General features: G+C 36.9%; 2 protein-coding genes across 4 annotated transcripts; one reads left to right on the forward strand and one right to left on the reverse strand.

Moving 5' to 3' along the window:
• Positions 1-1,495: 1,495 nt before the first annotated feature.
• Positions 1,496-3,301, forward strand: LOC126784633 (magnesium dechelatase SGRL, chloroplastic). The gene is made up of 5 exons (XM_050510111.1): positions 1,496-1,758; positions 2,200-2,373; positions 2,456-2,614; positions 2,690-2,836; positions 3,095-3,301. The coding sequence occupies exons 1-5, from the start codon at positions 1,594-1,596 to the stop codon at positions 3,209-3,211; spliced, it is 762 nt and encodes a 253-aa protein (XP_050366068.1). The 5' UTR covers positions 1,496-1,593; the 3' UTR covers positions 3,212-3,301.
• A 1,025-nt stretch (positions 3,302-4,326) lies between these two features.
• Positions 4,327-8,905, reverse strand: LOC126783060 (uncharacterized). Of its 3 annotated transcripts, none has more exons than XR_007670835.1 (13): positions 8,710-8,905; positions 8,393-8,530; positions 8,181-8,262; positions 7,806-7,882; positions 7,562-7,662; positions 7,348-7,474; positions 6,680-6,796; positions 6,469-6,554; positions 6,126-6,192; positions 5,793-5,871; positions 5,575-5,666; positions 4,898-5,037; positions 4,327-4,824 (listed from the first exon to the last, which is right to left on the reverse strand). XR_007670835.1 is itself a non-coding variant. In XM_050508442.1 (13 exons), exons 1-13 carry the CDS (start codon positions 8,830-8,832, stop codon positions 4,789-4,791), a joined length of 1,269 nt encoding a protein of 422 aa, XP_050364399.1. In that variant the 5' UTR covers positions 8,833-8,905; the 3' UTR covers positions 4,327-4,788. The 3 variants fall into 3 exon arrangements, 1 of the variants encoding a protein (XP_050364399.1); XM_050508442.1 differs by having other exon boundaries at positions 4,898-5,041; XR_007670834.1 differs by lacking the exon at positions 4,327-4,824 and adding an exon at positions 5,317-5,467 and having other exon boundaries at positions 4,907-5,041.
• Between the last annotated feature and the right edge of the window lie 3,924 nt (positions 8,906-12,829).

The following is a 12,829-nucleotide window of genomic DNA, read 5'->3' on the forward strand; positions in this document are numbered from 1 at the left end:
AATTGAGATTTACACGAACGGTTCACGTTGAACAGTTTTAATTCACTCATTGATTTGATCTAATTTCAATACCTTAATGATGTCCGAATTAGATAAAATTTTGTAGATATGATCTTGAATACCATACCTAAATATTGAATCGCTTATGGTGAAAAAAATTAACCGAAAAGTGTGTCAAAATTAGAGCTTCACTCTGTAATTTCAGAGTGAAGCTTTACTCTGGATAGAGACTATATATATATATATATATATATATATATATATATATATATATATATATATATATATATATATCAATGTCTCTATATCATGATCGACCAATAATACGACTCCCCTTCTAATTACTAATCTCTCAATTTTTGAGATATCAATGTAGGAATATAATCAGCCAATCAGGTAGTAGAAGGGTTCTGGAGACCAAGTCCGACCTATTCCCCGACGAGCAGGAGAAGATAGTGCTTCATCTGAAGGAAAGTTTGTTTACAGGACAACAATATCTAGGATGGATACTTGAAATGGATGGATGTATCTCCAATGGTATTCGACTTAAAACAACTAACATCTAGAATTAGCTTGACCCGCTAATTAACTCTCGTAAAGAGATGTATTTCCTTGGACTTACATGACTAGCTTGTCAAGTGGTAGTCTTTCTTCATTATTTCATTAACCTGAAGTAAAACAACGTTCAGACATATACATTCTCAAAAAACAAAAAACATGCAAACATATATGTTAAGTATATATTGAACATTAAAGGCCTGAACTATTTTTTTTAAATCATAGTTTACTAATAAGTTGAGGAAAATTTTATCTTGCGCTGCTGCATACAATATTTTCCTCTACACATTACCCCCCATATCCCTACATGCATGTTATGACATCCTTCAATTATCACACGCAACTGTGTGTATGTCGTATATTGTTGCACAACATATGAGCCCATAAGTTGGAGCCAATCTTGGATTTCATTACATTATCGCCATCTGACCAAAGTCCAAACCGTTAGCCACATTCTCCTGTTTAGGTCTCCCCGAACTCTTTCTTCTGTTCTCTTTTTTTTTTCCATCTTTCTCTTCTGGTTTTGAAGACAACAATAGAAATGGGCTATTTTCCATCTTGAGTTTTTTTTGGTCAATAATCCATCTTGAGTTGGACACTTGATTTTTTGTTTCTATTTTGGGCTGCCATGTACGATTGTAAGACTTGTGGCACCCATGAGTCCATGACATTACATTATCCACAAAGTTATCAAAATTCCAAGCTGATGATGATGTGTTGCAAACTTGGACTTCATGACCAATCCCCAGTACTAATTCTCACTATTCTGAAAAATAGAAAATGAGCCAAATTCATTTTTTTCAAAAAAAATTTGTGTGGTGGCAAGTGCCTCTTGACAGAGATTTTGGAGCTTTGGGGTGTTGTGAACTAGAGTCTCACAGTCCACATGACAAGAGCTATGAACTACATTCCTCCACATATTCTGCTTCCACTCCTTTTCTCTCTCTGATTTCTCTCTTACTCAAACCAAAGAGAGAAAAGATGTTTGCTTTCTGTGAAAAATGAAGAGCTTCAAAACAGGGTTATGCATCTTCCATGGCCTGTCATTGTGCTTATCATCCATTTCCACCATCACCATTGATGAGCTCCAACACCAACAAGACCAGCAATCTTGTTATTGCTTCATCAAAAAAACCCAATTCTGTTTTGCTATCTGCCATCAGCCACAATAGAGAGTCTTACAGTACCTTTGTTTCTGAGGTAACAAACTCTCTCTTTCTGGTTATTCTCTATAAATGCATCGCCATATCTGAGTTATATGAAGCATTATCTATGAAGGGCATTCCCTTTAGAAGCTAAAGTTTGTACCTTTGTCTTCATTACTTGAGATATATGATGTGATCTCTTCTGTGGTAAATTGCTGGATTGTAATTCCTCCAGTTTGTGACATAGGTCTGAATTACGTTTTGTAAATTTGATAGGCGTTTGTTTATTTAGGGAAAGAAATATAAGGGCAGCTATGCTTCAGCCTTCTATCTTGTAAACTACTGTGAGTGCGTTTAGTTTCCAGATATAGGGATTGCTTGCTAGTTGAAGTACCTCAAATGCCCCATTGTTATCACTTCAATTTGATAAATTAAAGACTGGAGTTTCATCAAGTGTCATTGACTCATTGCTGATGTGTTGTTCTCAAATTGGCAGGCTGTTGGTCTTTTGGGTCCAGCAAAATTCGACGCTTCAAAGCTAAAGGTCGAGTTTATGGGAGAAGAGATGAACAACTATGTTGGGATCATCCCAAGAACTTACATCCTATCTCATTGTGACTTCACAGCTAACTTGACCTTAACAATCTCCAATGTCATCAACCTTGAACAGGTCTGCGTGCTGTATATTTGTTTCCCACATGGTTTCGAAAAACTTGATATGATGCTTATTGTGCTAAGAACTACCAATGCAGTTAAAAGGATGGTACAACAAGGATGATGTTGTTGCAGAGTGGAAAAGGGTGAATGGTGAAATGTGTCTGCATATCCATTGCTATGTGAGCGGTCCCAATCTCTTGCTAGACCTGGCAGCGGAGTTCAGATATCACATATTTTCAAAAGAAATGCCTCTGGTAAGTATACTCACTAAATCACCTCAGATTCTTAAGGACATGCTGGTGACTGAATCAATAATATGACCCCTGCAGGTACTGAAAGCTGTGTTACATGGAGACTCACCACTCTTCAGAGAGCATCCAGAGCTACTTGATGCTTTAGTTCGGGTTTATTTTCATTCTAGTTTGAAGAAGTACAACAGAATTGAATGTTGGGGTCCTCTCAAGGATGCTGTAGAGGTAAGACAAACCCTATCATATAAAATCTAGCACACTTGACACTTTGATACTCATATGCATCTATTGGATCCTATAAAAGGGATTAGCTTCTCCCATGTGAGTCACTGCAACATTTTAGTTGGTGAAATCTTGTTATCAACTCCACGTACTCCATTTAGTTATCCCAAGAACTATGGTGCAATTATATATAAGGTGCGTCGGAGGTAAATTTTGGGGGGGAGAACATGAGTGTGATTTTGTTAATTTAAATTTCTGCAGGAAAGACCAAGGGATCACACTCAAGGAGCAATTGCATCTATTGATCCCCTCCATCCTCCAGACAAGTGGGCAAGGCCAAGATCCTTATTCCAAGTTCTATTTGCGTTCCTTCTTTAAAGTCCATTGCATATAAAACAAAATCCTAAATACCTCAGAGGCTCGACAACTGCAACTCCTGACGCTAGAAGCAAAGAATGAATCGGCTTTCATGAGTAAGATTCTTTTAAGCAGACACCGGCCAGATCTCATTTTGATGTAAACAAGAGTTGTGGACATACAACTGGAAATATTACAATTCTTTTGCGACTGAAATTAACTTGTCCATCTGTTGATCAATGGTTAATGTCTTTTGCTTCTTTAGTTTCTGTTTCATACTTAATATTGCTGAGCCGGTAGTATTACTATCTTAAAGGTTTCAATCGCAAATCGCATCATGATGAATATGAGGAACCAAACAGTTCGTTGAGGCTAGAAGCAAAGAATGAATCTTAAGCTTTCATAAATAATAGTATTCAGTCAGAAACATCCAGTAAAAGGCACAGGTATGGTGTTGGTCAAGCACCCTTTCGGTGCCGAACCGGTCACATATTAAACCCAAGTAATAGGCTTTTAAACGCAAATAATATTTTTCTGCATATATACTACAATGATGTTAAGAGTAATTGCAATTAAAGTTAAACGTCGTCATAGTTTTGTAGGAGATTCTAATCATAATCTGAGAGTTGTTTTTTCTTTAGAGGAACTTTAGTACGGAAGGAATTACGAATATGACTAGCTTAGGAGAACTAACGACTCGTAATTCCACGACTCTTGGCGAGCTTAGGATAACTACATACTAATAATACTTCAAACCTGTATCAAAAAGCTTGAAAAAGAAAAAGAAAAAGAAAAAGAAACACCCGAGCCCAGGATCATGTCGAACAGGTAACCCTGACTTGCTCCGACGGAGAAATTTTCGACATAGATGATTCCGTAGCTCTTCAATCTCAAACAATAAAGATGAGGCCGAAAACATCATTGCATTGCCTGAAGTCACCGGCGTCACCCTTGCCGCCAAAGTCATCAAGTACCTTAAGAAGCATGTCGAGGACAACAAGGAAAACGAGGATGATCATAAGAAATTCTTTTGGTTGCTGTTACATTATTTTGGTCAAATGCAATAATATCACTAGGTCACTTCTGCAGTTCTCAATTCTATGATTTCTATCAAGTATAAGAGGTGAGGGAACGACATAGAGCATGGACCAAAAGTGCAACATAAAAGTTGCAAGTATAAATAAAAATAATTAGTCCCTGTTTGGAAAAAAAACATAATGATCAACGAGGGTCAAGGATTCAAGGGAGGCTGTGAGCTTCGCTACAGAAGTTAACCAAGAGATGAAATTCGCAGGTACAAAATTTCCGGTAAACTTACGCACTGATATACAGATTCTTTCACGGTCAGATGTATCATGTATGTACGAACTTCTAGGGCCGAATTGTCAAACAATAATTTTGGTTGCTTGATCAAGCGATGGCAGAATAAACTTGGATGTAGAAATAGATGATAGGAAGAAATTGGACTCCAATTCAGATCTCTAGCATAGCATGCATGAGATGATGTAACGACAATCATGAAGTATCCATCAATGCTTTAGTATCAAGGACAAATGACCAAAGGATTCTTATGCATCCTCGAACACTAGAGAAACAATTCACTTGTGCACAAAAGGTGTTATGATCCAGTTAACCTGTTTGCAAACAAGAAGTGTCAGAAGAAATGTGTAGTTTATGTTAAAAGAGTAACTATCGATCAACACTTACAATATTATTCTCAGGCTCAGTCCAGTAGAATCCCTGAATCGCGATAACAGCTATATTGGAAGTTACAATTATGAAAATACTCAAAGAATGTATGCCCATCCACTCCAACACAAATGTTATGCACCGGTAATGGTACACATCTATCTGCAATACATGCAGGCAGTTATCAATTTGGTTGTTATCATGAATACTAATCAACAAAAAGCATTGTGGTACTTCCATTAAGTACCCTTCAAAAGATACCGAGTAACTGAAGTAAGGATGCAAAGAAAACATTTGCAAACATGATGGTCAAATTCAATTGTAAGAAGTTAAAACAATGACCATCTTTTTATTTCATGAAAAAAAAAAACAATGACCATCTCATTTGTCTAAGAAATTAATGTCCATTAAGTTACAAGCTACATGAGAACACGTACAGATGATTGTGTGCCACTTAAATTTCTTTTTTGGTCTATATTCCATTCATCATGAATAGATTGATTCTTAAAATCAATGAAGGAGTCTAAGCCCGAGCTCAAGCTTAGAATCTCAATCTAAGAAGATTATGTCAGATCTCAAACATAAAACCTGCAAGTTTCAGTATGTCACCAGAGACAGAAAGGTTCGTGAAATTGAGAAAGCAAGAGATGCATAGGTATCACTTCAAATGACAAGTGTAAACTCTTAAAACTGACCAGCAAATATAATGCGCAAAATGTCATTCCCGCAGATGCAGAAGTAATTAGCATATAACTGATGGTGTAGAGAGATTTATTTACAGGAATGCCTGAAAATCAGACAACGGAAGTGTAGAAAGTTAGTCTTCATCAGAGCTGCCTCATGACAAATATACATACTAAGAAATGAATCCACTAACTTCAGGAATTATTTTTGGAAGTTACATAATGCATACCTATGAATGCAAAAAACAATCCAAGGACAAACATTGAAACTGAGACCAGGGACCAAATATTTAGGCGCCCTTTGTGGTCCTGAAACAGTAAAGTGACAGCAAAAAGGCTAAGAAAATCACCAATATGATAGAGTTCGCATTGAGTTTAGATTTATAAAGATAGTTCATAAATTATAAATCAATGATACCTCTCCATATGATACCAAACCACACAATAAAATTCAACACCTCTTACAATTGTTGTCAATGTTGATGTTCATATATTAACACCAGAAAATTGCAACATATTCCATTGGTGACTGAGGAAATCCATAAATGCAAACAGGTCATTACCTCTATGTGTGCAAGAATGTGACCGTACTGGAGTCCAATTATGCAAGCCACTGCTGCTGTTAGGGTACTAAGAAAGCAAAGTAAGAATGTCAGTAGACTGATAATACTCATAATAGCTGGGATGAATTACAACTCATTTATATGCTCAATCACTGAACAAAAAGTAAATGATAAAGAAGGCAACCCTAAGTTCCAAATCATATGCTCAATCACTGAGCACTGAGGAGATCGTCTGTTTGAAAATATATGCAACTTATGAAAGAATATGAACTGAAGTAAAGCATCCTAGGACAGTAGGACCCTTGTGAATAAGGTAGGACACAAGAAAGGTTAGATTGGGCACCTTAATATACCTTCAGGATCAAAAGGAGTGTGACACCATGAAGGGGAACTCTCTGGAATGCGACCATCAGTAGACATATTGCACTCCTGCACATAGAAGTCCGGGTAAGGCACCCTCACCACATCCTTCTCCGTCATATTTTTGATTTTTTCTTTAAACACTATATATTCAATTACAATCAAGCAGTGTATACTAATTACTAAGTAATCACCTTCAGGTTCCTGTAAACGGGTTTTGAATATAGATGATCAACACCCACAATGTAACGATCAATCATCCCAGCCGAATTACAACCAGGTCCAAGATCTCCTCTTAGAGAACACTTCACCTATAACAGAGTCATCAGAAATGGGAGGATTGAACTATAATCAGAATACTGGACACAGACCTTATTAAATAAAGGTGGACAAGGACACATGCTCATGACTTTTATTAGAAACAAAATATAGGAAATTAAACTTAACAATGAAACAATGTATTCAAAGATGGGTATCTTGGTCTGAAGATAACATACACCGCACAAGCAGGTTGTCCACAGTCCACACATAAAATTACTTCAACCATGCAAACTGTTTAGAGAAAGCAAGGGAAAATGGATTACAGGAATAAAGAACGTTGAAGATTCAAAAATGTAAACATTTGCGAGGACAAAACTAGACAAGTCGTTAATAGAAAGCTAGGGAAAAAATTCATCAATTTTGTTTTGAGAATGTAGGGAGAAAAATCATCATGAGGGTTATTCCAAAAAAAAAATCATCATGAAGGACTAGATAATGAAAATAACATGATGAGAACATTTGCTAATTTCCAAAGTTCACGAATGACACAGAAGGCATAAGCATAAACAAAGAAGAAAAGAAGTTCCAAGCATAGTCGCACCACATAAACATGACTATCATTAGAGGAAGGCAAGGAGGTAGGTGTTGATGCTTTGAATTCCCAATCTGGAACATACAAACCATACAGCAACCCAGCGTATATCGCTGATAACAAAAAGATGACACACCTGAAAAGTATGAAACAGAATTGACACCGCATACGAATTTCTTCTTTATACCCATATTCACCAAAGTGTTACAGTTCTAAACCATACCAGTGCCAGTAACAGCTCCTGAAAGACCCGAGTTCCCTCGATGTCCGATGTGAAAGCCAGATTTCGCATAAAGCGGCAACAATATAACCAATTGCTATCCTCTGCATAAGAAACCAAAGTGGTAGAGGAAAGTGACACACTATATGTGATACAAATTAGCACGCAGTAAAAAAAAAGGTATCATGACTGTGAACTAAGTTTTTATGACATAGAAATTGAAATAATACAATCAAACAGTATGCACCTGCAAAATGCCAAACCACCGTATCCTTTCAATGTCAACTCCATAAGTCAAGGAATTCACTCCATGAAAATAACCACCTGAAAATGGCATTGACAATGTAAAGTTGGTCTTTTCAGAACTACTTCCATCACACAATCAACCAAAGAAACACAACAGCTTTCAACTTCAGGATCACAAGGATGATCTACATTAAAAAGTCATCCGCATTTAAGTGAACATGGGACACAAAAATAGTTTCGAAGAGGTTCAAAGTTATGTCATTTTCCCTTATCAAGCCACACTCCAGTTTCTGAGTCCACTCTCGGCTTCTTAAGTTGCCGAAAATATATAGTATTTCTTCATCTGTTTATTCATTCAATACAAACACCACATTACCTTGAAGAAGAACACCCAAGAGAAAAAGCTTAAGGGCACGAAACACGGCTTTCCATGTAGCTTCCACTCTGTTAGTCACTCTCTGCAATCGCCAATCGAAACCAAGCTCCAAATTTCATGACCTCATAACACAAATTCTAACACGTAACACATATAGTACTAAAATCGAATGCCGAAAATTTACAAGGTGTCAAATTTGAATCCATGAGTACCTTGCAGACCAGAGCGAGAGAAACTCCGGCAATGAAGAGGAAAAACGGCATGACAAAGTCAGCCAAATGGAGACCGGTCCACGGCGAGTGAGCGATCGCCGGAATAACCGAGCCGCCGTAATCAACCACCATCATCAGCTGGAATCCAAGCAATGCATCATTAACAACCACCAGAATTCAATCAACAATTGAAAACCGAAGAGTTCAAATTCACTTCAGCAGTAACGGCTATGAAGTCAACGACTAGATGCTTAAAGGCTATGGATTCGAGAGCTGAAACAGAAATGGAGGTCAGAGAGAGAGAGAGAGAGGCTCACGAAGACGCAGAGGCCGCGGAAGACGTCGAGGGAGGCGACACGTGGAGGCTTGGGAGTGGAGGGGAGGAGTGGAGGGTCTACTTCTTCATCTTCTCCGGTTGGAATGAGGGCATAATTGGCCATTCAATGGCGGCCGATGACTGAATCGGAGTGAAGGAGTGGACAGTGGAGTACGAAAGAATCGGCTATTTTGTTGCTGCGGAGAAAAAGGAGGAGAACAAAGAAGAGACGACGACGACGGCAGTGTTAAACCATACGGCGTCGTTTTATGGGACCGGGAATGTTAGTTACGACTTACGAGCCAACTACCTTCTTCCTATGGGGAAACATCTTCTTCTTCTTCTCTACCAAAGATTATGGATGGTTAAGCGTCGGTATTAGTCCTCATTTGGATAATGTTTTGTCTTTCTTCTTCTCTACCAAAGATTATGGATGGTTAAACATCTTGTTCTTCTTCTCTACCAAAGCTAATAGTGTCGTTAATTGATCATCAAACGTATCTTTTGTCTTTCGTCCGACATTTATGAAGTTAGCGATGCTTGCTATATTTTGAGAACGTTCTCGATCTATGTCAATCTATTTTGACAACGAAAACTCTACAAATCGACTCCAGTCATTTAGTGTCTTTGAAACGTGTTATAGCCATTTGGGATGAGATTTTATATGTTACACACTTGTACATATCCTTTTGCGGATGTAATACATGGGGAAGATTTTATATGATGCAATTTTACAACTACTCGATGATGCATTTATTCCTCTAGAGAACAAGCATCAATTTGGAAATTGCATAATGCCACGATTCATGCAAAAGAATTGCCCGATCGATTAACTTTGTGATTTATTCCCTTTTCCATTCTTCATTATCGAGATGTTATACGGTTATTAAGAAGATTTACATTAGATTTGATTTCAGTGGGAAGTTTCATGATATTAACAAAGCAAAGGCAATGTAAAGCTAAAGAGGCATTTATAGAGCCCGAATAATAATCAAATCTCTTTAAGAGATCCTTCTCTTTTAACCGCAACCAACTACATATATTCCATTTCCTTAATTAATGAAGTTAGCCCTAGAATTACGCTAGCTTATTAACTAAAAAGTGCGTTATAAGAAACAACATGCATACCCAAACCGACCGAGCATTGCTCTAGCTTTCTCATTATATATGATATGATCCTTCATCAACTACTAGATACGTACCTATCTCTGACAATGGGACTGCTTGAGGATGCTGCTTCCTTGAACCTTGTGCTTGGATTGTACTTGGGTTTTGCTCTGGCAATTACTTCTTCGATTGTTTTCTTGCTGATGAGTTCTGATTATTGGGATGCACGAAGAAAGCGCAAAGGCAATCGACAAGCATATGATCATGGAATTGAGGACATTCTTAGCTTACTGGACGAAGAATTAGAGAATTTATCAAGCAAAGATCACCATGTCGGGGACATCAAGTACTTTGAGGAGTTGTTATTCAAAGTGAAAGATCGATGTGACCATGGACTGCTTATGCTAGAAGCCAAACAAGGAAGGTATAGAGCCTTAGTGGATGAGTTTGAGAAAAGGTTGAAGATGGAGAAGGAACAAGTCGAGCAGAGGTTGAAGAAGGAGAAGCAGAAGCACAGAGAAGAGATGCAGAAGCTTGAGGAAGAGATGCGCGAACTGAAAGACAAGTATGAAGTTATGCGTTGGACGTAGAAAATATTTTGGTTTTGCAGTTGGTTTATATGATAAACCTACTCTCTCTTTTTTATCCCAAATTTCTCTTCATTTTTTCTTATGAAATAATAATTGATACATAGTATTGAATGTGATTCTATATATTCCCTATATCAATACGCTTTGGTTAATCACCGTTTGAAATGGTATGATGTATGTGTGTATCAAAGTTGGTCCGATCGACGTGCGCGTACATGACAAAAACCAAGTCTCCTAATTGTCTGCAGTACGTACGCAGCTCGACTCGACTCAAAGCAGTTTAAATAAAGTTAATATATTACTCAAAAGTATAGACAAATTACTGTGAACTCTAATTTAAACGGTTTTTGGATTCAAATTATCATGTGATTTTCAATGATCTTGCATTCTTAACTCAATGCTTGACACATGATTTTGATTGGATGTCAAAATAATGCATGCATGGGGTCCTCAAGTTGTTAACAAGAGCACACAATGGTGTCCCATTATAGCTTGCCAAAGTGTGTCCTTTTTCTAGAGGGACGCTTCTCTATATTATGAATAGTATTATATTATATATGTTCATATTTTACTGTAGGTCTATACTCCTGACCAAATTAACTCTAGTCATTAAGTAATATAATGTAAATTTTCGGATTTTCAATTTAGTTGGATATGTTAGCTAGTACTTCATTTTGCTGAGATTGGCCTTTACCTTGCACTTCTTTTTTTTACTGCCTCCATTATCAATTTCTCTGCATATCGAAGTGAAAACATGTCCTCGATTTTAAATTGTCAAACCCTTTAGATTAATTATAGCTTTTGACCTTCTCTTGAGCAGATAGTTGCGTATAAACTATCAAGTTATTAACTATATTTTCTCTCCTTAATTTCTTGGAATATTAATGTTTAGTACTCGTCAAATGTCTATACGGGGTGGGGAGTAAACTTTATCAATGACTGTTGATTACACAAAAAGCAAAATTCCATAGTCCATGTCGGCCAAACAAAAGGTTAATACTTCAAGTTGGAGCTTCCTATGGAGGTTCGAGGAAGCTGGATCTGTGGATCTTCTAAAGGTTGGTTCATCATGGTAAAACAACAAGAATTAGGGTCTACTATGTGTCTACTTAACCCAATTTCAGGAGTTGTACAAACTTCCGTCGTCTAGGACGATTATATCTTTCAGAAATATTGTAAAAATGAGGGAATGGAGAGATTTTGGTCCCAGCATTTTCCTCAGGGGTGTTGCATTACTTACAAGTCATGATATTAACTCTTCCGGCCATATTACTGTGGCCATAGTTTTTGAGGATTTGAAAGGCCAGAAGACATTGTGTTTATGCAGACTTGGAGACCTAAAATGGAGTGCTCGTCAGATAATTAACAACAACGACAGCCTTAAGCTTGAGAATATACTGTTTTCTCAAGGCAATCTGTATGCTTTAGTAAAGAGTGAAAATGATGGCTTAATTAGTAGCATCGGCTACCCGGACTTTATACTTCGCAAATCAAGAACTAAAGTTGATATTGATCCACGACAAGCATGAACACATGAGATTGCCCATTGTTAGGTACAGCTCAATATTACTAGATCTTGGTAATCCATCAAATACTAGATTTTGTTATGCGGATAGAAAATGTAATTGGTAATATCAATGACAATGAAGACGACGGTGGCAATATTACTGTGGATAATCAGGAAATCGTTGATCAAAATCAACATAATGTTGGTGATGAAGGCAATGATCATGGAGAAGGCAACTTGGATGCAACAGGTCTCAATCCAGATATGACAACAAGGAGTTTTAAAACATACAAAGTTGATCCGGATAACAACAATTTGGTTCCAATCGAGAGCTTGGAGACCAAGTAGTTTTTTTCGGATATAATAGTTCTGTCTCTCTTCCGGCTAGTGAATTCACACAAGTAGAGAGGAATTCTACTTATTTTGCAACTAATTATAAGTTCGAGTTGGAGTCATATAGGTCCCATGAGATCGATCGGCTAGAATTAGATAGTAAAAGAATTACCCGTCCTTTTTCAAAAGTCGAGATGTTAGTGTTGGATCAACCCAAGGATTAAATTTTAGTGAGAACGGAAATATCGAAAATCTGAAAATTGAAAATCTCGATAGAAATTTCGGGAAAATTTCTATTTAAAAAAATTAAATAAATTGATGGAAATTTTGAATCAAATTTTGAGAAATATTTAGTTGATCAATTATCTACTATATGTCATAAGAAATTATTATATAACTATTAATTTATAATGAGTTGTAGTAATTTAAAATGAAATTATTGTCAAAAATTATTAAAAAGTATACTTAAATATATATATATATATAGTCTCTATCCAGAGTGAAGCTTCACTCTGGAATTACAGAGTAAAGTTCCAATTTTGGCACACTTTTCGGTCAAATTTTTTCACTATAAGTGATTCAAT

This window comes from Argentina anserina, chromosome 2 (genome assembly GCF_933775445.1).
Source record: "Argentina anserina chromosome 2, drPotAnse1.1, whole genome shotgun sequence".
Taxonomy (NCBI): domain Eukaryota; kingdom Viridiplantae; phylum Streptophyta; class Magnoliopsida; order Rosales; family Rosaceae; genus Argentina; species Argentina anserina.

What these genes read in the sequence shown, in the direction of transcription:
- LOC126784633 (XM_050510111.1), top strand. Translation starts at nt 1,594, where the DNA reads ATGGCCTGTCATTGTGCTTATCATCCATTTCCACCATCACCATTGATG. An exon ending in ATGTCATCAACCTTGAACAG is followed by an intron (nt 2,374 to 2,455) that starts GTCTGCGTGCTG and finishes CTACCAATGCAG; the next exon opens with TTAAAAGGATGGTACAACAA. An exon ending in CTCTCAAGGATGCTGTAGAG is followed by an intron (nt 2,837 to 3,094) that starts GTAAGACAAACC and finishes AAATTTCTGCAG; the next exon opens with GAAAGACCAAGGGATCACAC.
- LOC126783060 (XM_050508442.1), bottom strand. Translation starts at nt 8,832, where the DNA reads ATGGCCAATTATGCCCTCATTCCAACCGGAGAAGATGAAGAAGTAGAC. An exon ending in AGGAGCTGTTACTGGCACTG is followed by an intron (nt 7,475 to 7,561) that starts GTATGGTTTAGA and finishes CATACTTTTCAG; the next exon opens with GTGTGTCATCTTTTTGTTAT. An exon ending in CTGAGCCTGAGAATAATATT is followed by an intron (nt 4,825 to 4,897) that starts GTAAGTGTTGAT and finishes GTTTGCAAACAG; the next exon opens with GTTAACTGGATCATAACACC.